The sequence below is a fragment of the Hypanus sabinus genome, chromosome 6, assembly GCF_030144855.1.
Source record: "Hypanus sabinus isolate sHypSab1 chromosome 6, sHypSab1.hap1, whole genome shotgun sequence".
Classification (NCBI taxonomy): Eukaryota; Metazoa; Chordata; class Chondrichthyes; order Myliobatiformes; family Dasyatidae; genus Hypanus; species Hypanus sabinus.
The window spans coordinates 73419725-73445632 of record NC_082711.1 but is presented as its reverse complement, the minus strand read 5'-3'; the positions used below and the strand labels follow the sequence as shown (position 1 = coordinate 73445632).

Here is a 25908-nt window from a genome sequence, read left to right as displayed (position 1 = left end):
ATCTGGAATTCATTGCTCGAGAAGGCTTTGAGCTTATTTAAGGTGGAGGTTGATAGGTTCTTGATTAGTTAGGGCATGAAAGGTTACAGGGAGAAGGCAGGAGAAAAGATTTGGGAAGGAAATGGATCAGCCACTATCAAATAGCCTAATTCTGCTCCTATGTCTTGTGGTCTTATGGGAAAAAAATACAATCGTACAATAAGGATATTCAATGGATTGATATTCAGCACCAAATGGTTTTGAAAAATGAACAGTCTTAATTGAAGCATATTTTAAAAAGTTGCTATATTAAAAATTGTTCTAATTGATATCTGACAGTTTCGATTTTGATCACATCTGAAACAAAGTTGTATTTTTCCATCATACAGACACTTAAATTGACTTTATTACTTGAGTAAAAATCTTTACGTTATGTCTCGGTCTAAATGTGCAATTTATAATACGTAGTATGTACAACAGAATAGTCAATATAACATAGAAATACAGTTCTATCAGCATGAATTAAGCAGTTTGATGGCCTGGTGGCAGAAGCTGTCCTGGAGCTTCTTCAGGATAGCTCCTGTTGGTCCTGGCTTTTATGTTGTGGTACCTTTTCCCCGATGGTAGAAGCTGGAACAGTTAGTTTGTGGTAGGGGCTACTCGGGTCCCCAATGATCCTTCGGGCCCTTTTTACACACCTGTCTTTGTAAGTGTCCAGAATAGTGGGAAGTTCACATCTACAGATGCAATAGGCTGTCTGCACCACTCTCTGCAGAGTCCTGCAGTTGAGAGAAGTGCAGTTCCTATGCCAGGCTGTGATGCAGCCGGGCAGAATGCTCTGAATTGTGCCCCTATAGAAAGTTCTTAGGATTTGGGGGCCCACACCAAACTTCTTCAACCATCTGAGGTGAAAGAGAAGCTGGTGTGCCTTTTTTACCACACAGCTGGTATGTATAGACCACGTGAGATCCTCGATGATGTTTATGCCGAGGAATTTGAAGCTGTTCACCCTCTTAATCCCAGATCCATTGATGTCAATAGGGGCTAGCCTGTCTCCATTGCTCCTGTAGTCCACAACCAGCTCCTTTGTTTTTGTGACATTGAGGGAGAAATTGTTTTCTTGACACCACTGTGTCAGGGTGATGACTTCTTCTCTGTAGGCTGCCTCATTATTATTTGAGATTAGGCCAATCAGTGTAGTGTCATCAGCCAATTTAATTAGCAGATTGGAGCTGTGGGTGGTGCCATGGTCATGGATATACCGAGAGTAAAGGAGGGGGCTTAGTACACAGCCCTGAGAGGCACCTGTGTTGAAGGTGAGAGGGGCAGATATGAGGAAGCTCTCTTTTACTACCTGCCGGTGACCTGACAGGAAGTCCTTGAGCCAGCTACACAAGGCAGGGTGAAGGCCAAGGTCTCTGAGCTTTTTGTCAGTTACGGTGTTGAATGCTGAACTGCGGTCCAAGAACAGCATTCTCACAGAAGCATCCCTCTTCTTCAGATGGTGTGCAGAGCTGTGACTATTGCATCATCTGTCGATCGGTTGTGTCGGTAGGTGAATTGTAGGGAGTCCAGTGTGGGTGTAGGGGAATAGTTGGCCAGAAACGTAATTTGTATCACAGTCATTTGTTTTGGTTTTTTTTTTAACTTTTTTTATTGAGTTTTCAAATGATTACAGAAAGAAAAAAATATATACCCTTCCCCCCTCCCCCCCCCCCCAACATCCCTATAGAAAAAAAGAAAAAGAAAAAAAAAGAAAGAAAGAAAGAATGCCTGGATATCAGAAGATCCCCACATGCTCCACGGAGTTCGTAATAACTTTAGTATATATATTTATTTCTTTCCCCAAATAAGCAATTATTTTATCTTCGGAGCACCTATATATTTAATCCTGTCTTTTGTAAATAAGGGTGCCAAATTTTCAAAAATGTTTCATATTTATCTCTTAAATTATAAGTAATTTTTTCAAGTGGAATACAGCTGTTAATTTCATTCTTCCAACGATCTATACTTAAGTATGAATCCAATTTCCAAGTAACTGCAATAGCCTTTTTGGCTACTGCCAGTGCAATTTTTATGAATTCTTTCTGATATTTATTCAATTTGGGTTTCGATTTTATCCCTTCAATATCGCCTAATAAAAATAATATTGGATTATGTGGAAGTTGTGTTCCAATAATTTGTTCCAATAAAACTCTTAAATTTGTCCAAAAAGGTTGAATTAGCAAAGAGATCTTTAATTCAAAATAGACTTATTCCTTTTACAATGGATAATCAACTTTTATATAATTGGTTTCAAAAAGGGATTAGATATATAGGAGATTGTTTTGAAGGAGGTATATTAATGTCATTTGATCAATTAAAGAATAAATATAAAGTATCAAACATCACTTTTTTGTTACTTCCAATTAAGGGCTTATTTAAGAGAAAAATTAGGTCAAACAATGTTATTGCCGAAATCTAATGAAATAGAAACTTTAATTCAAAACGGAAAAACTAAAAAATTTATTTCTTGTATGTATAGCTTGATTCAAAAACAGGCAATTAAACAAGGAATCCATACGTCAAGACAAAAATGGGAAAGTGACTTGAATATTAAAATTGAAGAAACAAATTGGTCAAGACTATGTCTTGATAGTATGACAAATACAATAAATCTCTGGTTAAGATTAGTGCAATATAATTTTTTACATCAATTATATATGACACCACAAAAAATAAATAAATTAAATCCAAATTTATCTGATCAGTGTTTCCGATGTAACCAAGAAATCGGTACTTTTTTACATTCTACACAGTCATTTGTTGACATGAGCTATTGTCTCATTTAGGTATACGAGTTTGCAGTAAAGGAGTCTAATATTATTGCTCGTGTCCCTGCTGAAGATGCTGATACGCCTCCAAGAAAAAAGAAGAGAAAGCATAGGCAAGAATAATTTTTGATACGCATTCTTAACCTTAAAATGAAATGGAGCTTACCTTATTTGCTTGTTTGCTGTGCCAAATTAAATTTACCAATTTATTCTGCAAAAATATTCTGGTTCACAGGTTGAAATGTTCATTTATTATTGAAGCATGTATCCATGTACAGCTCTGAAATTCACCTTTTCGAGATAGCCACAAGACAAAGATGAAAGATGAACATGGAAGTTGTTCAACCTCAACAACCACCCCCCTCCCCCCATGTCACAAAAAATGGCATCTCGATATCATCAGCCTCCAAAGCACCCCTCACTCCGCTCAAAATGTAGGAGGAACATTGAAAATCCAGGAATCTGAGATGCAAAGGGACCTGGGAGTCCTTGCGCAGAACAACCTTGAAGGTTAATTTGCAGATTAAGGCAAATGCCATGTTGGCATTCATTTCAAGAGGTCTAGAATACAAGAGCAGGGATGTGATGCTGAGGCTTTATAAGGCACTGGTGAGGCCTCACCTTGGGTATTATGAACAGTTTTGGGCCCCTCATCTTAGAAAAGATGTGCTGGCATTGGAGAGGGTCCAGAGAGGTTCACAAGGAAGACTCCAGGAATGAAAGGGTTATACGAGGAATGTTTGATGGCTTTGGGCCTGTAGTCGCTGGAATTCAGAAGGATGAGGGGGATCTCATTGAAACCTTTCGAATGTTGAAAGGCCTAGACAGAATAGGTGTGGAAAGGATATTTCCCATGGTGGGAGAGTCTAGGACAAGAGGGCACAGCCTCAAGATTAATGGGCACCCTTTCAGAACGGGGATGCTGAGAAATTTCTTTAGCTAGAGGGTGATGAATTTGTGGATTTGTTGCCACATGCAGCTGTGAAGGCCAGGTCGCTGGGTGTATTTAAGGCAGAGATTGATTGGTTCTTGTTTGGACATGGCATCAACGGTTATGGGGAGAAGGCTGGGAACTGGGTTTGAGCAGGAGATAGTAAAAAGGTTCAGCCTTGATTGAATGGCAGAACAGACTTGATGGGCCAGATAGCCTAATTCTGTTCCTATGACTTATGGTCTAATAATGCTCAGTGCTGACTACTCCAGTCAATCATCAAAGATTTGTGTAGATGCAGAAGTCTAGCCTTCACAATATTCACAAGGCTGCTTCAACAAAGGATCTTTGCCAAGAGAAAATATGAACATGTGGTTATTCACAAATCTCACAGAAGAGGTTCAAAACAGGATAGCTGCAAATCAGCAGTAAAAGCCAACACAAACAAATTGTCATATTCCTACTGTTTCCTTTTATAGCTTGGATTATTTGCAAGATTCAAGAGCTGTAATGCTTATAACCTTACACTGGCTGAGGAAGACTTGGTTCTCAGGCCATTAAACGTTGAGTGTTGGTCAACCTCAAAACAGAACCTATTGTCACAGACGGTGAGTCATATGTGACACAGTGCTCCTTGCTTATAATTTCATGCATTATCCCATTAGAGAGACGGGCCTAATTGGAAAAAAATTTCTCAATTGGGTTGTAGATATTGACATCGCAATTAAAAAGTTGTAAGCAAGACAGTTGGTTTGACAAACAACCAATGTGCAAAAGGCAAACTGCAAATACTAAAAGAAGAAATAACAAATGAATAAATAATAAATATCAAGAACATAGGTGACAAGTCTTTGAGAATGTGTCCATAGGTTGTGGTAACAGTGTAGTGATGAGGTGAGTGAAGTTATCTCCTCTGGTTCAAGAACCTGATGTTAAGGGGTATCACCAGTTTCTGAACCTGGTGGTGTGGGTTCTGGGGCTACTGTACTACCTTCCTGATGGCAACAGCAAGAGGAGACCATGGCCGGGTTGACAGGTGTTCTTGATGGACATAGCTCAGTATTTGATCAATCCTTTCACTCCAAATGAAAGTTTGCAAGTTTTACTTCAAAGATCTGAACGCCAAAATCTAGGCTGACACGCCACTCTGAAGTGATATCAAATTTTGGTTGAAACAATAAACTGAATTTCCTCGCCCTCCCTGGAAGACACAAAGTATTATTTCGAAGCAAAGCAGCAATCATTCCACCACTGCCCCCTCCCAAGGTTTTTGTTGATATTTACTCTTTAATAAGTATCTTTTATCATCAATTATCTGGTGGTAATCATAGTGATAATTGAAACCTTTTTCGCAAATTGCATCTACATGTATAATATTTAGAAACCTTGGCTGTAAAAGTATGTTAGTTATGTAATGTTTCTATATAATTGCAATGCCTTTGCTTTCCTATGAATATTTTTCTTAACAGACTATGAAACAGTTTGCTTTTTAGTTCAGATCTTCTGTGTGGTTTGGGATTTAACCAAGATCAGAGGGATCTTGGGGTCCGGAGTCCATAGGACGTTCAAAGCAGCTGCGCAGGTTGACTCTGTGGTTAAGAAGGCAAATGCTGTATTGGCCTTCATCAATCGTAGAATTGAATTTAGGAGCCGAGGGGTAATGTTGCAGTTATATAGGACCCTGGTCAGACCCCATTTGGAGTACTTTGCTCAGTTCTGGTTGCCTTACTGCAGGAAGGATTTGGAAGCCATAGAAAGGATGCAGAGGAGATTTACAAAGATGTTGCCTGGATTGGGGAGCATGCCTTAAGAGACTGGGTTGAGTGAACTGAGCTTTTTCTCCTTGGAGCAAAGGAGGATGAGAGTTGACCTGATAGAGGTGTACAAGATGATGCGAGGAATTGATTGTGTGGATAGTCAGAGGCTTTTTCCTAGGGCTGAAATGGTTGCCACAAGAGGACACAGGTTTAAGGTGCTGAGGAGTAGATACACAGGAGATGTCATGGGTAAGTTTTTTACTCAGAGAGTGGTGAGTGCGTGGAATGGGCTGCCGGCAACGGTGGTGGAGGCGGATACGATAGGGTCTTTTAAGAGGCTTTTAGATAGGTACATGGAGCTTAGTAAAATAGAGGGCTATGGGTAAGCCTAGTAATTTCTAAGGTAGGGACGTGTTCGGCACAACTTTGTGGGCCGAAGGGTCTGTATTGTGCTGTAGGTTTTCTATGTAACTAAGTACTCTAAAGTGTGATATTTTTACATTGAAAATTGCATTTACTTTTCAAAGGTTTTTTTTTTACAGCTGAGCATTTCCTGGAAATATTTTATCAAATGTTATAGTGCCTTAGTTTCGGATGAATGGAACCATAGGCACTTGCAAATATAGAAAATTGCTTTTCATTTTGGTAAAGAACCTTGGAAAACTTGTCCTTTACGTTTACCCATCTGAATAGCAGAATGTCAAATATCTGAGATGGGATAAAATGGGATAGTATTTATGATATGGTTTTGTTTTGTTAAATATTACCATCTAATGATGATTATCTACTTATTTCAGATTGTGGGCAGCACACTGTAGAAAAATACAACTGAAAAAAGGTTGGTAATTAATTTGAATCATAAGAGTTTGACAGTCTGTATAAAGAGACTCAATTTGCTGATTCTTATTTTGGTTCTTTTACCCAGATGGTTCATCCAATCATGTTTACAACTACCAGCCTTGTGATCACCCGCGTCAGCCCTGTGACAGCTCCTGTCCATGTGTCATGGCTCAAAACTTCTGTGAAAAGTTCTGTCAGTGCAGCTCTGAATGTAGGTATAATGTATAGCAATAGTGTTATTTTGGAGGGGAGTTTATTGGGTTTTCTCCCCAGCAAATCCATCTTGATTATGTATTCCATAGTTAGGCAAAATGATGTTTTGACTGTTATCATCCAAGTTATTTGAGCATAACAATTTTTATTATTGCCTGGACACCGCCATTTTAAGTGACCCTATGACAGTTTTGATTTTAGTTCTGAAATATTTAAAGCTGTGTCATTTTTAAAACATTGATACTTAGTAATTTGCAATGTCATGTTTATATTGACTCTTCACTGCAGGAGCCAACTGATTTGACCATCTATTCATACATCTGACTTTATTGCAGAGACCAGAGATGGTACTGTACAATAGCCATCTTGAAATAACTGACTGTTGCTGTAATGACATTTGTGTTCAAACGCCTGATCAAATTGGCTTTAGCACATTGAGTTGAAAGGAGAAAAACACAGAAGTTTATTTCTGTTGTCAATATTAAAGTTTCAACGCTGATGGATTTCTCTAAGCAACTAACTTAGCCACTGATCAGTATAGGATTAAAGTGACCTGCTAATAGAGGAGCATAATTTTATGATTGTTACTTTTGCTGCTCGTACATCTCAATTAACCCTGCTACCAGGATGGGAACATGACTTTGCAATGTTTTCAGGGTACTTTTTTTTGCCTTATTTATAGTTGTACCTTTGATGTTGTACCATAACAGTGGTTCTGGTAAATTGTGTATGCTGCACATGTTTCTCCTTTGTTTTTTTTTATTACTACCCAGCTTTTACAAATGCTTTTGCTCCTACATTCGGTTTTTCTTGCCTCCTTCTGCTAGGTCATCGCCACAGTTCAATTGTAGACACAAGAGAGATGATTTATCACTATGATGGGCAGTCTTTATCCGTGTGCATGATTCATGCCAGAAACCTGTAGTCCACAAAACTGTGAAGACTGCAGCATAGGCTTGCAGACATTATATTTGAATGGGTAGGAGATCCTTTCTAGACAAATGTAGGGGATCTGATATTCATTTTGTAGACTAATATAGCACAGGAACAGGCCCTTTGGTCCATGATATCTGTGCTAACCTTAAGACATAGGAGTGGAATTAGACTATTCAGCCCATCAAATCTGTTCCATTATTTGAACATAGCTTTATTTTTCCCCCTCAATCCCAATCTCAATAACCTTTGACACCCTTACTATTCAATAATCTATAAACCTCTGCTTTAAATATACTCACTGTCTTGGTCTCCACAGCCGTATATGGCAACAAATTCCACAGATTCAGAACCCTCTGGCTAAAGAAATTTTTTCTCATCTGTTCTAAAGGAACATCCTTCTATTTTGTGGCAAGATGGGTAGTGTTATGGATAGAAGACTGGCAAAAAATACAATGGGATATAGATCAGTTGCAGGTCTGGGCAGAGAAATAGCAGAATGGAGTTTAACCCAGCCAAATGTTAAATATTGCATCTTGGGAGGTCAAATGCAAATAGTACACTGTTAAGTGCAAGATCCTTAATAGTGTTGATGAGCAGAGGGATGATAGCTCCCTGAAAGTGGTTAATAAGGCATATAGCACGCTTGCCTTTATTAGTCAAGACTTCAGGTCCAAAAGTCAGGAAGTTATTTTGCAGCTTTATAAAATTCTAGTTGGGTTGAATCTGGTCAACCCACTATAAGAAGGATGTCGAAACTTTGGAGAGGGCGTAGAAGAGGTTTACTAGGATGTTGCCTGGTTTAGAGGGCATATGCTATAATGGGAGGTTGGGTTGTTTTCTTGGGAGGATGATAGTGTGAGAGGCATAGATAGAGCAGGCAGACCATCATTGAAATGCCTAATATCAGAGAGCATGCATTTAAGGTGAGAGGATAATTTCAAAGAAGATTTGAGAAGCAAGTCTTTTTTTTACATAGAGTGGTGGGTGTCTGGAGTGCACTGCCGGGGGTGCTGGTAGAAACAGAGACTTTAGAGACTTTTAAGGCATGTTTAGCTAGGCATGTGTATGTGAGGGAAATGGACTGTAGGCAGAAGAGATTAGTTAACCATTTAAATACAAATTTAATTGGTTCAGTGTAACATTGTGGGCCGAAGGTCCTGATCCCATGTTATATGTTAAGTATGTCAAAAATATGAAAGAATTAGAGCAATGCAAGTTTTATAAAAAGAATTCCAGACCTGGGAAAGGATTAAAGGGACTGATTAAATTCAGGAATATCAAACCAGAATTGGAGGAGTTAAGAAATTGTCAAGGGTAGCAAGAGTGGAAAAGAAGTTGTGGAGTGTTTTTAGTATGAGGATTTTTATCTAGGGTCTTACTGTGGGGCAGCAAGTCTTTGGAATTCTTCAAAGAGCAGAGTTATTGATTATTGTTTAGACTAACTGAAGTACTTTTGTTTGGAAAAGCAGGTGGGATGAAAGCTCACTGTGGTTAGAAGGGTGAGTGAGTTGAGGTTGCAGTCAGATCAGGCATAATTGTATGGAATGGTCAAGCAGACTTGAGAGACCTGGGTGACCAACTCCTAATTTGTATCATTTGCTTTTTAAATTTAGGCATTGCTGGATTGAGAGTTTCTGCAGGTAGCATGTGAACAGGATTTGGGATAGATTTGGTTTAGATAGATAAACCAGGCAACATCCTGGTAAACCTCTTCTATCCCAAAGTAACATTGTCAAAGTACTGTTTAATAGTATTAAACTTTGTATTGTTATTGGGTATATACTTTTAACAGCAAAATAGTAAATGTACTATACGTATAATGTGCCTTTCTATGTAAACTCTTTAGCAACACAGCAGATTTTATATTTGACTTAGAATGAATGGTTCAGTACAAAGATTCCCAAACTGCTAACTGCACCCTTCTACATTTCCATGCAGTCCATCCCACCAGTTTGGAAACTTTAGTCTGAAGCAGAGTTTTACTAACTTGACAAATACTAAACAAAGTATTTTGTCAAATATCATGCTGACCTGGAGGCTCAAATTTCCAACCAGTTTCAATCCATGAACTTCATTCAATGAACATGTTCATAGTCAATCTTCTGTACACTTAGATTTTGTGATCTTAATTGAACTCTGCCCTCTTAAGAGAAAAACGAAACAGACTTATGCTTTTTCTTTTGCTGTGCTCTGTATCTCAACATGTCATTGCCATCACCTTCTGTGGGCATGCTTTGCTGTGGTTTTCTTGGTGTGGGTTGCTCATGCGACACCAGAATCACTTTTGATAGCTACTTCTCGTTGGTAGCAATATTACTATGGTGGAGTAATGGAATAGTTGAATATCTTAGATACTCTCAAGCATTCAGATAATCTTTGGATATTTACAAAGATTGGTAAAGTTTAAAAACATTTTTGTTGCATTTTTTAAAATGGCAAAAAATTAGTCAATTTAAATAATTGAAATTAAGATTAAAACATTGCCGGGGAAAGGTTAGTAGGTTGTTTGAATGAATGGGAGCTATTAACTGCCAACTTAGTTTGATGGCTCTTGGCTTGTACTCACTGGAGTTTAGAAGTATTGGGGAGGGGGTGGAAAATCTCATTGAAATCTATTGAACTGTGGAGGCCAAGTCACTGGGTATTTTAAAGCGGTGGTTGATTAGTAAGGGTGTCAGAGATTACAGGGAGAAGGCCGGAGAGTAGGGTTGAGATAGATTATAAAGCACCAATGATCAAAGAGCAGACTCAATGGGCTGAATGACCTAATTCTGCTCCTATGTCATAAGGTCTTATGGCATCTTCTATTCTCTGTCATTTAACCCAGTGGAAACTCAAATCCTGTGAACGTGGCAGAAAATTGTTGTCTCAAAAATAACAATATATCTGTCAGCTGTATGAAGGCAGCCACAAATGCAGGCAACAGATGTAAGGTACCTACCAATAAGGTCTTTGAAAGGTTAACTGGGCAATACCCATCTTTAACAATGGCAGAAAAAATACTACATTTCCAGAGGGGTTCCTAAGGTTGTCATAGCTGGGGAGGTAGTGAGGATCAGTTTCCAATACCTATTAAGTGTTCCCAATGGCATGCGTCTCATATAGCCTCTGCCAATCAAGTCCAGTACCTGGTCTTCGTATGTGGCCTAACTACTAAGCCCAGCAGAACTATTTCTACTAACGGGAAGAAGAGGCGAAGGTGAGTTATTGGCATCTTAAAATCAGTCACTTTGGACTCATCAGCTCAATTCATTAATAATAGATCTACAGGAGGGTGTACTCGTTTGCAAAAGTATAACTGTCATGATCATTATACCAAATTTTTAACACGGTACAAGTAGGGTGCATTGCTGTAAAATGTATGGGTTGGCACAGTCCTAGCCAGCTTTTAATGTACATTTCTGACTGCTTTTTTAATGCACTGAATAATTTCTCTTCAATGTATCAGGCTAACATTTTAAGACAGAAAAAGAAACTAGATAACATTATTTTTTATTATTCCAACCATTTATTAATTGTAATCCTATGAAAGTTTATTGAGGTCAACCTATTCATTGTAGGATTTGCATTCGTATGTTATATAAGGAGCAGAGAAACAAATCCTGTACTTAAATGGAGTTAACCATTTATGTTCAAACCGAAGGTGAGCATGTATGGTGAAGTTTTTTTTAAGATAGGACATGTTGGTCTTGATTAGTTTTAAATTCCACAGCAAAATAGTTAATTCAGTGACATTTTTTTCTATTAGGTCAGAACAGATTTCCTGGTTGTCGTTGCAAGGCACAATGTAACACCAAGCAATGTCCTTGTTACCTTGCTGTACGTGAGTGTGATCCTGACTTGTGTCAAACCTGTGGAGCTGCTGATCATTGGGATAGTAAGAATGTGTCCTGCAAAAACTGCAGCATCCAGAGGGGATCCAAAAAGGTGATAATTAAATGTTTGTCATTTATCTCCTACTAAACTGAAATTCTGTATTATTTCTTTAGCTTAAGGAGAATTAATTTCTAACTTAATGCAGACCTTGAGTCAGAATTGGGTATCAAATCTGTGGTATATTTTAATATACTGTCTAAATGACCAGGGGTCAACAAAGCATTGGGTATTGAAGTAAGGTCATTCATATGATCCCTCCTATAGGCTGATGCAGGTTAGGATGTCTAGGATCCACAGTAACGTCATAGTTTTGATTTAGAATTTGCATGCTTATAGAAGACAGGGTAGTAATGGAGGGTGTTATTCTGGCTAGATATCCTGTGGTGTTCTACAGGGATTGGTGCTGGTACTTACAGTTGCAAGAAAATGTTTGTAAACACTTTACAATTACCTGTTTTTCTGCATTAATTATGCATAATTTATGGTCTGATCTTCATCTAAGTCACAATAATAGACAAACACAATCTGCCTAAAATAATACAACAAATAATTGTACTATTACTTGTCAATACTGATACACCATTTAAACAAACAAAGTTTTGTTTCAAAAAAATTATGTGAACTTCTGGGGTAATGCCTTCTATAAAAGCTATTTAGAGCTAGGTGTTCTAATTGATGAGATGAGATTGGAGGTGCCCTGGCCTATATAAAAAGACACAAAATCAGGTTACTGACAGTCTGTTCACGCCTCAATCGAAACAACTTTCAGAGGACCTTAGAAGAAGAATTATAGAGATGCATGAAGCTGGAAAAGGGGACAGAAGCATTTCAAAAGACCTGAGTGTTCATCAGTCCACAGTAAGAGAAATTGTCTACAAATGGAAGAAATATTGCTACTCTCCTTAGGAGTGAGTGTCCTGCAAGGATCACACCAAGAGCACAACATGCAGTACTGAAGGAGGTGAAAAAGAACCCAAGGTAACAGCAAAAGACCTGCAGAAATCTCTAGAACTTACTAAAACCTCTGTTCATGTGTCCAGTATAAGAAAAACTCTGAACAAGAATTGTGTTCATGGAAGAATACCACAGAGGAACCCACTGCTCCCCAAAAAAGCCAAGTTTGCCTAGACCACGTGGATGTTTCAAAATGCTTGTGGAACAATTTTCTGTGGTGTGAAGAGATCCTAAGGTTTATTCATTATGGACTGTGCCTTTAAAAAGAGAGAATGGGTGTACACTGATTCGGAGAGAGCACCGAGCAGCTCATGAATCGCCATGGTAACAGAAGGGCAGAGCTATATAGTGGACAGCTGGCGTTCAGCAAGTTTGGGATATATACAAAGGTCAGCTGGCTTTTCAGACAGACACACGAGACACGGACACATGGAAGAAATACAGAAGAAATAGGCACTGGATGAGCTCTGAGTACCCACGAAAGGGTGGGTTTGGCTTGCAGTGTGGAAAAGGGGTGACCAGTGGAAAGCTATCGGTGTGTTTAACTCTTGCCTGGGTTGATTACTGTGTGAAGATGGTACCCTTTTGTGTGGTCACAGTCGGTGACTTTTAACAGGACTGCGAAGGACGATGTGGGAGTATCGACAACATCAGCTTACTTGGAAAACAAATCACCCCCACCCCCTCAAATCTACTCAACTCAATATCATGAACTGAACTGATTTCATTTCTTACCATCTTACGACTGTATTATTTACCACCTAAGCTTGAAGAAGTTTGGAGTTTTATATTTATACACTTATATATGCATAAACTCTGCTAACCTGTTTGATTTATCTGGTTTTATATTACTATATTATGTAGATACTAATAAAATAGTGTTTTGTTTGTAGCAAAACCAGACTCCAGGTGTGTTCCATTTCTGCTGATTCTTTTAACCTGTTACAGGGTATGTAACAGTGGCCAGATGAGACAAAAGATGTTTTTGGCAGAAATGCACACTGCTATGTTTGGAGGAAAAAGGGCACTGCACACCAACACCAACTGTGAAGCATGGTGGAAGGAGCATCATTGTTTGAGGCTGCTTCGCTGCCTTAGTGCCTGGTCAGTTTGCAATCGTTGAAGGAACAATGAATTCAACATTGTATCATGACATTTTATAGGAAATGCCAGGGTAGTGGTCTGTCACCTGAAGCTTAATATAAGTTGGATGATGGAACAAGACAATGATCCAAAACACAAGAGTAAATCAACAACAGAATTGTTTAAAAAGAAAATCTGTGTTTTGGAATGGCTAAATCAGAGTCCAGACCTTAACCACATTGAAATGGTGTGGCATGACCTGAAGAGGGCTGTTCATGCAAATTATCCAAGAAATAATGATGAACTGAAACAGTTTTGTATGGAGGAGTTGTCTACAATTCCTACTCGCTGTTGGGCAGGTCTGATCAGCAGCTACAGGAATCATTTGGTGGAAGTTATTGCTGTTAAAGGAGGCTCTACTAGTTACTACATACAAGAGTTCACAAACTTTTTCCAGCCTGGACTGTGAATGATTAAAAATGTGTTCAGTAATACCATTAAAAAGTACAATTGTTTGTGTGTTATTAGTTTGGGGAGATTGTGTTTATCTATTATTGTGACTTAGATGATCAGACCACATTTTATAGGTACAGTCGGCCCTCCTTATCCGAGTATTCCATATGTGTGGATTCAACCAACTGCGGATCGGGAAAACCGGAAGTTCTCTCTCCCGTACACGTTGTTTGAGCATGTACAGATTACTTTTTTTTGGTATTATTCCCTAAACAATACAGTATAACAACTATTTACATAGCATTTACATTGTATTAGGTATTATAAGTAATCTAGAAATGACTTAAAAGTACAGGCAGTCCCCTGGTTATAAATGAGTTCCGTTCTTGAGTCCGTCTTTAAGTCGGATTTGAAGTTGGAACGGGTACATCTGGTATTATTTAGCGTCAGTAAGTCAAGCGTTTTTCTTAGTATATAGTACATATTTTACCTTTCTATGCATGTAAAACACTTAAACATGTATTTCAGTAATTTAACCAGTGTGTTGCTTAGTAATAATTGTCACTTTCATCGGGGCAGGGCCTTTCACATTTTCCTTAAAATTGTTCCAATCGTTGACCGACTGTAGCCTAATGCTTTTCCAATGACCAGTGGCATTTCATCTTTTTCCGATCGCTTTATTACTTCCACCTTATTTTCAATTGCGATCGTGATTATTTTCGTGAACAGAAACACTGCAGATTCAGAGCTACGCCGCCAGGTCCTAATGTCCACTGCATGGAGACATGTTAAATGAAGTCCGGGGTTCTGCTGGGTCCTAAAGACCACCGCACTGATACATGTTAAATAAGGAACTTGAGGATCTGCGAATTTTGGTATCCACGGGGGGTCCTGGAACTAATCCCCCGCAGATAAGGAGGGCCAACTGTAATGTAAAAATAAACAGATAATTGCAAAGGGGTCACAAACTTTTTCTTGCAACTAAGTGTTATTTTGTATACACGTGACTTGGCTAAAAATGTATTTGGTGGATAGCAGGTGCACGTGAAAACAGTGATAGGAATTGTCGACAATTCCTGAGACTTGTCAAAGGATACAGCATAATGTAGGTCATTTGCAGATTTGAGTGAAGAAATGGCAGTTGGAGTTTAATCTGAGTGAATGTGAGGTGTTACACTTTGGGAGGCCTAATGTAAGAGGACCCTTAAAGTACAGAGAGATCTTGCAGTCCACGTGCATAGCTCACTGAAACTAGATGGGGGTTCAGAGTGCTTGCCTTCATTTGTCAAGTCATTGAGTACAAGAGTTAGGAAGTCATGTTGCAGCTATATTAAACTTTGATTAGGCCATTCTTGGAGTGTTGTGTGCAATTATGGCCACCACATTACATGAAGATGTGCAGGTTTTGAAGAGGATGCAGAACTGGTTTACTGGGGTGTGGCTCGGGGTAGATGAGGTTGGAGAGGTTGGATAAAAGTTTGGCTGTTTCTGGAGCATTGGCAGCTGAGGGGAGAAGTGATAGAAGTTCATACGATTAAGAGGTGTAAACAGGCTGGACCTCAGAATCTTTGAAGTGTTAATTACTTGAGAGCAGGCAGTGAAGGAAAGGGATTTTTTTCAGAGGTAGGTGAATGGAATGGAGAATGGTGGGAGCAGGTACAATAGTGGAGCTTAAAAAGTTGAACTTAAGAAGCCTAAACTCAGTATCTGAGTCACCAAGGCATAGAAGGCTACATGGACAAGGTGGGCTGCAGGGTTTGATGAAAGATTTAATGAAAGAATGAATATCAACCAAACCCTCACCCTTTTCAATTTTTATTAATTATAGTCAGCATAGTATTTATGTGTATGGTTTTCTTGTGCAATCCTCAGAATTGTTGGACATTTTAAATCATCTTTGAAGGTCACACAAATTGCAGATGACTTTAAAATAGGTGGTATTGTCAATAGTTAAGGTTATTAGGAATTACAGCAAGATCTTGATCAGGCTGGGTGAGGGCTGACAAATAGAATTTAATTCACTTAAGTGCTAGATGTTGTAGTTTGGGAAGTCGAACAAGATAAGACTTCTGCAGTGAATGGTAGAGTCCTAAGGACTGTTGTAGAATAGAGGAATCTAGGAGTGCAAGTACATAGTTTCCTGAAAGTAGCAAAAACAGCTGGACAAAATGGTGAAGAAAGCTTTTGGAACACTGGCCAGTCAGGGCACTGAGTCTAGTTGTTGGGATATTATGTTGTGGTTTTACAATACACTGGTGACCTCACTTGGGGTGCCACATTCGGCTTTTGTTACCCTGCTATAGGATAGATGCCATTAAGCTTAAACCAAGTGCAGAAAATATTTACAAGGATATTGCCAGGACTTGAAGGACTTGCTTATAGGGAGAGACACGGGAAGGCTGTGACTTTATTCCTTGGAGTTAAGAGATGGAAGGTTTTTTAAAATGAGGGGCATAGATGTGGTGAATGCATTAATTTTTTTTCTCATGGTTGGGGAATTGTTAACAGGGCACAGGTTTTAGATGGGGGGATAAATTAATGGGAACATGAGAGACAACTTTTTCCCCACAGGGTGGTACCTATGTTGAATGCCAGAGGAAGTGGTTGAGGCAAATACAATAACAACATATAAAAGACATTAAGAAAGGTTAGAGCATTGGTTCCCAACCCTTTTTATGCTGCCGACAAACACCATTTTGCAAGAGGTCCATTGATCCCAGGTTGGGAACCCTTGGGTTAGAGAAACATGAGTCAAAGATGGCCAAAAGGGATTAGTTTAAGTGTGCATCTTGCTTGGCATGGACAAGGAAGGTAGAAGAGTATGTTTCCTTGATGTGTGAAATGAAATGGTTTGAGAGCAAGTACAAATTACTTTGTTGGCTGGAATTGGCATGCTTTTTGTTACAGTGAACAAAGTTTTGTAAATTGGTTCCAATCTTGAAGAATAGGTGTTAAAATGGAGTATGTGCAAAGTCCTAAATCCCTTGAAGAGTTTCTCTGTTTTTATCCTAATAATTTTTTTCTTGTCAGTTTAATTTCGTTGGGGGATAGGGTAAGGGTCAGCAACTGAAATCTTCCATGATTATTACCTCTTATAATTTTAATTTTGCTTTATACATAACAGCATTTACTGCTTGCTCCATCTGATGTGGCGGGATGGGGCATCTTCATCAAAGAACCAGTACAGAAAAATGAATTCATCTCTGAATATTGTGGAGAGGTTAGTCAAAGAATAACTTCTATTAATAATGGTGTATTGGATGTATGGTAAAAATGTGTTTTTGTTTGCGCAGCATGTAGTCGTAATTTGTAATTGCAAGGTAACTTTAGACTTCCTAGTCCATTTTAAAATAGACTTAATTTGGAGTGTTGTAAGGTATATCCAGTAGTCTTTATTTAGGATTTCACATAGTGGGGGTGTTACTTTTTAAGGCTACATTTGTATCCTTTTAAGATTTGTAATCCATATTTGAGTTAGATTTTGTATTTTTTGGAGATTTATTGTTCAGTAGTGTGTTTTTATGGATATAAAAATGCTACCAACGTCAAAATAATGGAGCAAGATGTCTGCAATTGGTTACATATTAATGATAAGTAGTGATCAACTGGTTTAGAGATTTAGCCAAAAAAGTTACGAATATTTTCTTCATTGGACATACCCATGTGATCTCTTTGAACATTATAATAATGCACAAAGAATGGACAGATACGTAGCAGGTGACAGCTTAATGCAGACGAGGAGAGAAAAAAACTGATTTTAAATGATTAAACTTTAAAGGAAGTTATATCCTGAAGCATAGGAAACTGGAGGGAGATTTGATAAGATGTATACAAAATTATGGGGTATAGATAGGGTAAATGCAAACAGGCTTTTTCCACTGAGGTTGGGTGAGACTATAACTAGAGGTCATAGGTGAAGGGCAAAAGGTGAAATGTTGAAGGAGAACATGAGGACTATCTTCACTCAGTGGAGGGAGTGTAGAAGAAGCTGCCAGAGGGAAATGATGAATGCAGGTTCAATTTCAACACTTAAGAGAAATTTGGATTAGTACATGGATGGGGGAGGGGTATGATGGGCTATGGTTTGGATGCAGGTCAATGTGACTAGGCAGATTGTTTGGCATTTACTAGATGGGTTGAAAGGCCTGTTTCTTTGCTGTACTGTTTTATGACTAGAGAAGGGCAAATAGTTCCAGCAGTTTGGTGAAGGTGGTGGAACTGAAGTTAGAAACAATCATAATACACTTTGTATTTAGCAGATGATTTAATTCAGACTGAAATAAATATCTGAATTGGACAAAGCTGATAAGTTAATGCTCATAATTTGCCAGATGAAGCTCACAGCAATTTCCATTTTCACTGCAGATTTCAGCTGTTAATGTTTTAGACTTGAATGTGGGAGGCATGATACAGAAAGTGGCATAATATAGACAATACAAAAATTGGCTATGTAGTAAACAATTAGAAAAATTGCACTCGGATTTAAATGTACTGTTTAGTTGGGTTGTAAAATGATGAATAGAATTTAATCTAGAAAAGTGTCGGCTAATGCATTTTGGAGTGAAAAGGCATGATATTGGTGTAGAAGCCACTAGAATAAATAAAGGTCATGCACTGCCCAGTAAAGTGGATTAAACAGCTTTATGTCATTAGAATATAAAGAGCAGAGAGTTAGTGCTATAGTTAGACCAGTTTTTGAACAGTGCATAAAGTTCTTGTCAGCTTATTACAGGATAGATGTGATTGCTCTGGAAAACGTGCAGGGGGATTGAAAGAATTTCGCTAGAACTGTAAAATGATAGCTTTTGTTGAGTAAGCAGGGTTTATTTGTGAAAAAGAGAAGACTAATGGAGTAAGTAATTGAGATGTATAAAATTGAGGTGGCCAGATACATCGAAAGGATTTTGAGGTCTTAAGAAATAGAAAGGAGTAAGGGGAGGAAAGTAAAGCCTTAAATTTTGCATTTTTGGGATTTTCTTGTTGAGGTGGCACGTATAGCTTTTTACTGAGGTAGGTTTGAAATTAAAAACAAAATGCTAGGGATATCTAAGTCAGGAGGAATATGTATTGAAAGAATGAGCTAATTACCCCTAGATTTTCCAGTATTGAGTAATTTTCACAGCTAAGTGTTTTAAAAAAAATGTTTTGTTGGTATCAGCTATGATAACTTTCAGAAGGCTGGAAAGATGCAAAAATATAAATATCTTTTGCTTGCTTAACTTAAAATCTAAATCCAGTATTTATTACTGTCATGAATATTACATTCTAATCTCATCCTAATTAATTTAAAAATTCTGCAATCCAGCTATCTCTATATTGCCAAAATCATACAAAAGCGAAGAAATGCTCGTCTTAGAAGCTTAAAACTTGGGGATGAATCGATGTGTCTTGAGGTTTTATTTGATGCTTTTTCAGGTTCTATTTTGCCTCTTTTGTGCTTCCTATTGCCAGTTTAATAAAACAATAAAAGAAATTTCCTTCCCCACCTCTTCAGAAATGAAGTCCAAAAAATAAACAATCAGTATTTGATTGGTAGCCGTGACTAGAAATAGTGGGCATGGTCCAACATATTACCCAGACCTTTTCCAAAAGTAATGCTTCTGCAGTGTGATTGAACTTTGGAACTCTTCAACAAATTTTGATAGCCCAATTATTAATATTTAAGTCTAAGGATGCTTGATACATAAGTTAACACAGTGCATTGGCATTTGTTGTAAAGGCTTCTCTGTTTCACCATCTCAATTATTAATAATTTCCAGATTATATCTCAGGATGAAGCTGATCGCCGTGGCAAAGTTTATGACAAATATATGTGCAGCTTCCTCTTTAACCTGAATAATGGTATGAATATTCTCAATTCAGACAACATGCATAAATAAAAGTCACATATGTTAAATGTACTTACAAATGTAACTAATTTTTTTTCCCCCTTTCCAGACTTTGTTGTTGATGCAACACGCAAAGGTAACAAAATACGTTTTGCAAACCATTCTGTCAATCCCAACTGTTACGCCAAAGGTAAATACCACTTTGCTTTTTGGACTTATCACTGTCTGCAAATTAATGGAACCTTAACAGTTTACACCTGTAATCTATCTGTATCTCCCAAAATACAGAAGACCTCAGATAGGTCACTGGTATAAAAATAATTGTGTTTTGATTCTTTATTGTTGATTGTTCGAAAATATCAAAGGTCAACCTGCTACTTGTTTAATAAACTTGGGCATAATTGAGAAAATAGTTAGATGAGAAATTACCAAGTTTCTATTTGTCTATAGACTGTCCGTGAACAAAGTTTGAGTAGAATTTGCTTGAAGTTATACCACTTAATATATATATATATATTATTTTTTGCTTTGATATTTAGTAATGATGGTTAATGGAGACCATCGAATAGGCATATTTGCCAAAAGAGCAATCCAAACTGGCGAGGAATTGTTCTTCGACTACAGGTATGAGCAGTTAAATTCAGTTCTACTTACATTGTTACACATTCCAAAATGTTGAATTTGTATAAAACTTAGTTTCTTACTACACTATGTAGTTGCTATGGTTCTAAGTACAAAAATGCTGGTTACTTCTGAAGGCACCTTTTAGCTAAATAAAAAATGCCAGTAAAGAAAATATTCTTATCCTGGTACTAATGCTGGCCATTAGCAGAATAGCCTGTTGCTGTGGTGACAATGGGACATAAAATCCTGTTTAAGGGCTGGTGGCCTGAATAATTCAAAACTGACTGACATTCAAAGTGGTCAAGCCTTGATAATGCATCATGTTTCACTGTCATCTGTAACAATTAGAACATAGAACAGCACAGCACACAATGCAATGCAGAGCTCCTCAGCTCACAGTGTTGAGCCAAATTAATTAAATTAGAAATCAAATGACTAATTATTGTGCCTACTCAATCTTTATAACCTTCCATATTCTTCATATTCATCTGCCTATCTAAATGCCTCGTAAAAGTCTCTGATGTTTCTGCCTCTACTGCCACACTAAGCAGCACATTCCAGGCACCCATTACTAAGTAAAATAAAAACTTGCTCCTCACAACCTCCCTCTGTTTCCCTAGCATTGATGTAAGACACACCAGTATTTTGTTTCCTGGATTATCCCTAGCACTCTTCTTGAATAATTGAACAGTCCTCTGGGACCTCACCAGTGGATAGAGAGGACACAAAGCTATTGGTCATAGCCACAGCAATTTCTTTCGTGCCTCTCAATAAGCTAGGGTATATACCATTAGGCCCTGGGGACTTGTCCATCTTAATGTTCTTTAAGAGACCCAATGCTACCTCTTCTCTTTTAAATCATGTACAGAGGGATGGTCTGACGGAACATGGAGTTCAATGTGTTGAAAGAATAAGTAAATTTAGGAAGGACAACAAAATTCTAGGAGCGTATAGCCCGATGGGAGTTCGGGGAGCTGGATTAAGCACAAAAGACAGCGATTCAAACAGAGAGAGGAGAATTGGGTTAAAAATTCTATATCTGAATGCACAAAGTGTCAGAAATTAGGTGGATGAGCTTGAAGCCCAGGTGCGAATGGGTAACTATGATGTTGGGATAACAGAGACATGGCTGCAGGGAGATCAGACCTGGGAAATGAAAGTACAAGGGTATACGTGCTGTCGTAGGGACAGAAATGTGGGCAGAGGAGGTGGGGTGGCCCTGTTGGTGAGGAATGAGATTCAGTCCTTTGCAAGGGGGGACATAGGGTCAGGAGAAGTAGAGTCTGTGTGGATAGAACTGAGGAACAGTAAGGGCAAAAGGATGCTGTCTACAGGCCACCAAACAGTAGCATGGATATTGGGTGCAAGTTGAATAGGGAGTTAACATTGGCATGTGGCAAAGGTAATGTCGCAGTAGTTATGGGGGATTTCAACATGCAGGTGAACTGGGAAAATCAGGTTGGTGCTGGACCACAGGATAGGGAGTTTGTAGAGTGCCTATGGGATGCACTCTTGGAACAGCTTGAACGAGAGCCGACCAGGGACAAGACTATTCTGGATTTAGTGTTATGTAATGAACAGGATTTGATAAGCGATCTTGCAGTAAAGGAGCCATTAGGAGGTAGTGATCACAATATGATAAGCTTTTATCTGCAATTTGAGAACCATAAGGGCAGCTCGGAGGTGGCAATGTTGCAGATGAACAGGGGAAACTATGGAGCCATGAGGGAGGAGCTGGCCAAAGTTGACTGGATGGATAGCCTAGCAGAAAAGACAGTGGAACAGCAATGGCAGGTATTCTTGGGAGTAATGCACAAGGTGCAAAATCAGTTCATCCCCCAGAGAAGGAAGGATTCAAAGGGGGGGAAAGGGGCCACAGTGGTTGACAAAGGAAGTCAGAGATTGCATAGCATTAAAAAAAAGGAAGTATGACAGAGCTAAGTGGGAGGACAAATGATTGGAAGTTTTTAAGGAACAACAGAACTTAACTAAAAAGACAATACAGGGAGAAAAAATGAGGTACGGACGCAAGCTAGCCAGGAATATAAAGGAAGATAGCAAAAGCTTTTTCAGGTATGTGAAGAGAAAGAAGATAGTTATGAACAATGTTGGGCCCTTGAAGAATGAATTGGGTGAAATTATTATGGGAAACAGAGAAATAGCAGAAGAATTTAATGAGTACTTTAGATCTGTTTTCACTAAGGAAGACACAAGCAATCTCCCAGATGTATGGATGGACCAAGGACATAGGGTAACAGAGACATTCGGAAGGAAATGGTGATGAGAAGACTGATGGGACTGAAAGCTGACAAATCCCCAGGTCCAGATGATCTGCATCCTAGGATACTAAAGGAGGTGGCCCTGGAAATTGCTGATGCATTGGTAATCATTTTCCAATGTTCCTTAGATTCAGGAGCAGTTCCTGAGGATTGGAGAATGGCTAATGTTATCCCACTTTTTAAGAAAGGAGGGAGGGAGAAAACAATCGACCTGTCAGCCTGACATTAGTGAAAAAAGATGCTAGAGTCCATTATTAAGGATGAAATAGTGGCATATCTAGATAGCAGTGATAGGATTGTGCCGAGCCAGCATGGATTTACCAAGGGTACATCATGCTTGACTAATCTGTTGGGAGTTTTTCGAGGATGTAACCAGGAAGTTAGACGGGGGAGATCCAGAGGATGTAGTGTACCTCGATTTTCAGAAGGCATTTGATAAGGTCCCACATAGAAGATTGGTGGGTAAAATCAAAGCTCAGGGCATCGGGGGGGGAAGGCATTGACATGGATAGAAAACTGGTTGGCAGATAGAAAGCAAAAGCTAGCGGTGACTGGGTGTTTCTCGGAATGGCAGGTGGTGACTAGTGGGGTGCCACAGGGCTCGGTATTGGGACCACAGCTGTTTACCATTTACGTTAACAATTTGGATGAAGGCATAAAAAATAACTTCAGCAAATTTGCTGATGATACTAAGCTGGGTGGCAGTGTGACATGTGATGAGGATGTTAGGAGAATTCAGGGTGACATGGATAGGCTGGGTGAGTGGGCAGATACATGGCAGATGGCGTTTAATGTGAATAAGTGTGAGGTTATCCACTTTGGGAGTAAGAACAGGAAGGCAGATTATTATCTGAACGGTGTGGAGGTGGGTAAGGGAGAAATACAAAGAGATCTAGGAGTCCTTGTTCATCAGTCACTGAAGGTGAATGAACAAGTGCAGCAGGCAGTGAAGAGGCTAATGCAATGTTGGCCTTTATTACAAAGGGAATTGAGTACAAGAGCAAGGAAATCCTCTTGCATTTGTACAGAGCCCTGGTGAGACCACACCTGGAGTATTGTGTACAGTTTTGGTCTCCAGGGTTAAGGAAGGACATGCTGGCTGCAGAGGAAGTGCAGCGTAGATTCACGAGGTTAATTCCTGGGATGTCTGGACTGTCTTACGCAGAAAGGTTAGAGAGACTGGGCTCGTATACGCTGGAATTAAGAAGATTGAGAGGGGATCTGATTGAAACATATAAGATTATTAAGGGATTGGACAAGATAGAGGCAAGAAATATGTTCCAGATGCTGGAAGAGTCCAGTACCAGAGGGCATGGTTTGAGAATAAGGGGTAGGTCATTTAGGACAGAGTTAAGGAAAAACTTCTTCTCCCAGAGAGTTGTGGGGGTCTGGAATGCACTGCCTTGGAAGGTAGTGGAGGCCAATTCTCTGGATGCTTTCAAGAAGGAGCTAGATAGGTATCTTATGGATAGGGCGATCAAGGGATATGGGGACAAGGCAGGAACAGGGTATTGATAGTAATTGATCAGCCATGATCTCAAAATGGCAGTGCAGGCTCGAAGGGCCTAATGGTCTACTTCTGCACCTATTCTATAAATCTTGAAACACCCCAGCATGCCAATACGCTTGGCACTTATCTCCCTATTCTCCACATCCTTCTCCTTGGAAAATGCTGATGTAAAGTAATTAAGGACCTTGCCCACATCTGCATCCCCTTTATCCTTGAGTGGTCCTACCCTCTCCCTCTTAATGCATATATAAAATACTTCTTCAATCCTACAAGCCAAGGAATTTTAATGGCCTCTCCTGGCTTTCCTGATTCCTTTGAATTTTCTTCTGGCTTCTTTATAATCCCCAAAACTCTTTGATTCTAGCTTCCTAAATTTTACATACTTTTTCTTCTTGTCTAAATTCATCATCTCTTTAGACATTCAAAGTTCTTTTACCTTGCCATCCTTGTCACTGTTACGTACCTGTCCTGTACTCTGTACATACGACTTAAGACATGGGAGCAGAATTAGGCCATCTGGCCCAATGAGACTGCCCGCCATTCAATCATGGCTGATTCTTTTTTTTCTGTCTCCTCCTCAACCCCAGTTCCCAGCCTTCTCCCTGTAACCTTTGATGCCATGTCCAATCAAGAACCTATCATTCTCTGCCTTAAATACACCCAATGACTTGACCTCCACAGGTGCACGTGGCAACAAATTCACCACTCTTTGGATAAAGAAATTTCTCCATATCTGTTTTGAAAGGGTACCTCTGTATCCTGAGGCTATGCCCTCTTGTCCTAGACTCTTCCACCATGGGAAACATCCTTCACCACATCTACTCTGTCTAGGCCTTTCAACGTTGGAAAGGTTTCAATGAGATTCCCCCATCATTCTTCTGAATTCCAGCGAGTATAGGCCCAGAGCCATCAAAATTTTCTTGTATGATAACCCTTTCATTCCTGGGATCATCTCTGTGAACCTCCCCTGGACTCTCTCCAATGCCAGCATATCTTTTCTTGGTTGAAGGGCCCAAAAGTGTTCACAATGCTCAAGGTGAGGCCTCACCAGTGCCTCATTATAAAGCCTCAGCATCACATCCCTGCTCTTGTATTCTAGACCTCTTGAAATTAATGCCAACATGGCATTTGCCTTCCTCACCACTGACTCAACCTGCCAGTTAACCTTCATCTCTCTGCAGCTCTGATTACTGGATTTTCTCCCCATTTAGAAAATAGTCTGCATGTTTATTTCTTCTACCAGTCTATGCCCATGCATTTTCCAACATCGTATTTCATTTGTCACTTTCTTGCCCATTCTCCTTATCTGTCTTAAGTCCTTCTGCATCCTACCTGTTTTCTTAACACTAGTTGCCCCTCCACCAATCTTATCTGCAAACTTGGCAACAAAGTCATCTACTCCATCATCTAAATAATCTATATATAGCATAAAAAGAAACGGATCCAACACTGACCCTGCAGAACACCAGTAATCACTGGTAGCCTATCAGAAAAAGATCCTTATATTCGCGCTCACTGCCTCCTACCAATCAGCCAATGCTCTAACCATGTTTGTAACTTTCCTGTAATACCATGGGCACTTAACTTGGTAAGCAGCCTCATGTGTCAAAGGCCTTCTGAAAGTCCAAATATACAACATCTACGGCATCCCCTTTATCTATCCTACTTGAAGAATAGCTCTCCTCAAAGAATTCCAAGTTTCATCAGGCAGGATTTTCCCTGAAGGAAACTGTGCTGACTTTGTACTATCTTGTCCTTTATCACCTCATCCTTAACAATTGACTCCAACATCTGTACATTTGGTAATTAAAGACTCTACGTGTCGGATGTGG

The 25908-nt window shown here is 39.2% G+C and overlaps 1 protein-coding gene across 2 annotated transcripts in view; it reads left to right on the top strand.

Annotated features, from left to right (window-relative positions):
• The window catches only part of ezh2 (enhancer of zeste 2 polycomb repressive complex 2 subunit), a 134242-nt gene that overhangs the window by 106046 nt on the left and 2288 nt on the right, over positions 1-25908 (top strand). For both annotated transcript variants that reach the window (XM_059972411.1, XM_059972412.1), the window contains exons 12-19: positions 2811-2905; positions 6278-6318; positions 6406-6531; positions 11218-11396; positions 16960-17055; positions 19595-19676; positions 19773-19853; positions 20203-20287. In XM_059972411.1, the coding sequence (XP_059828394.1) occupies positions 2811-2905; positions 6278-6318; positions 6406-6531; positions 11218-11396; positions 16960-17055; positions 19595-19676; positions 19773-19853; positions 20203-20287 (785 nt within the window). The remainder of the gene's footprint in view (positions 1-2810; positions 2906-6277; positions 6319-6405; positions 6532-11217; positions 11397-16959; positions 17056-19594; positions 19677-19772; positions 19854-20202; positions 20288-25908) is intronic.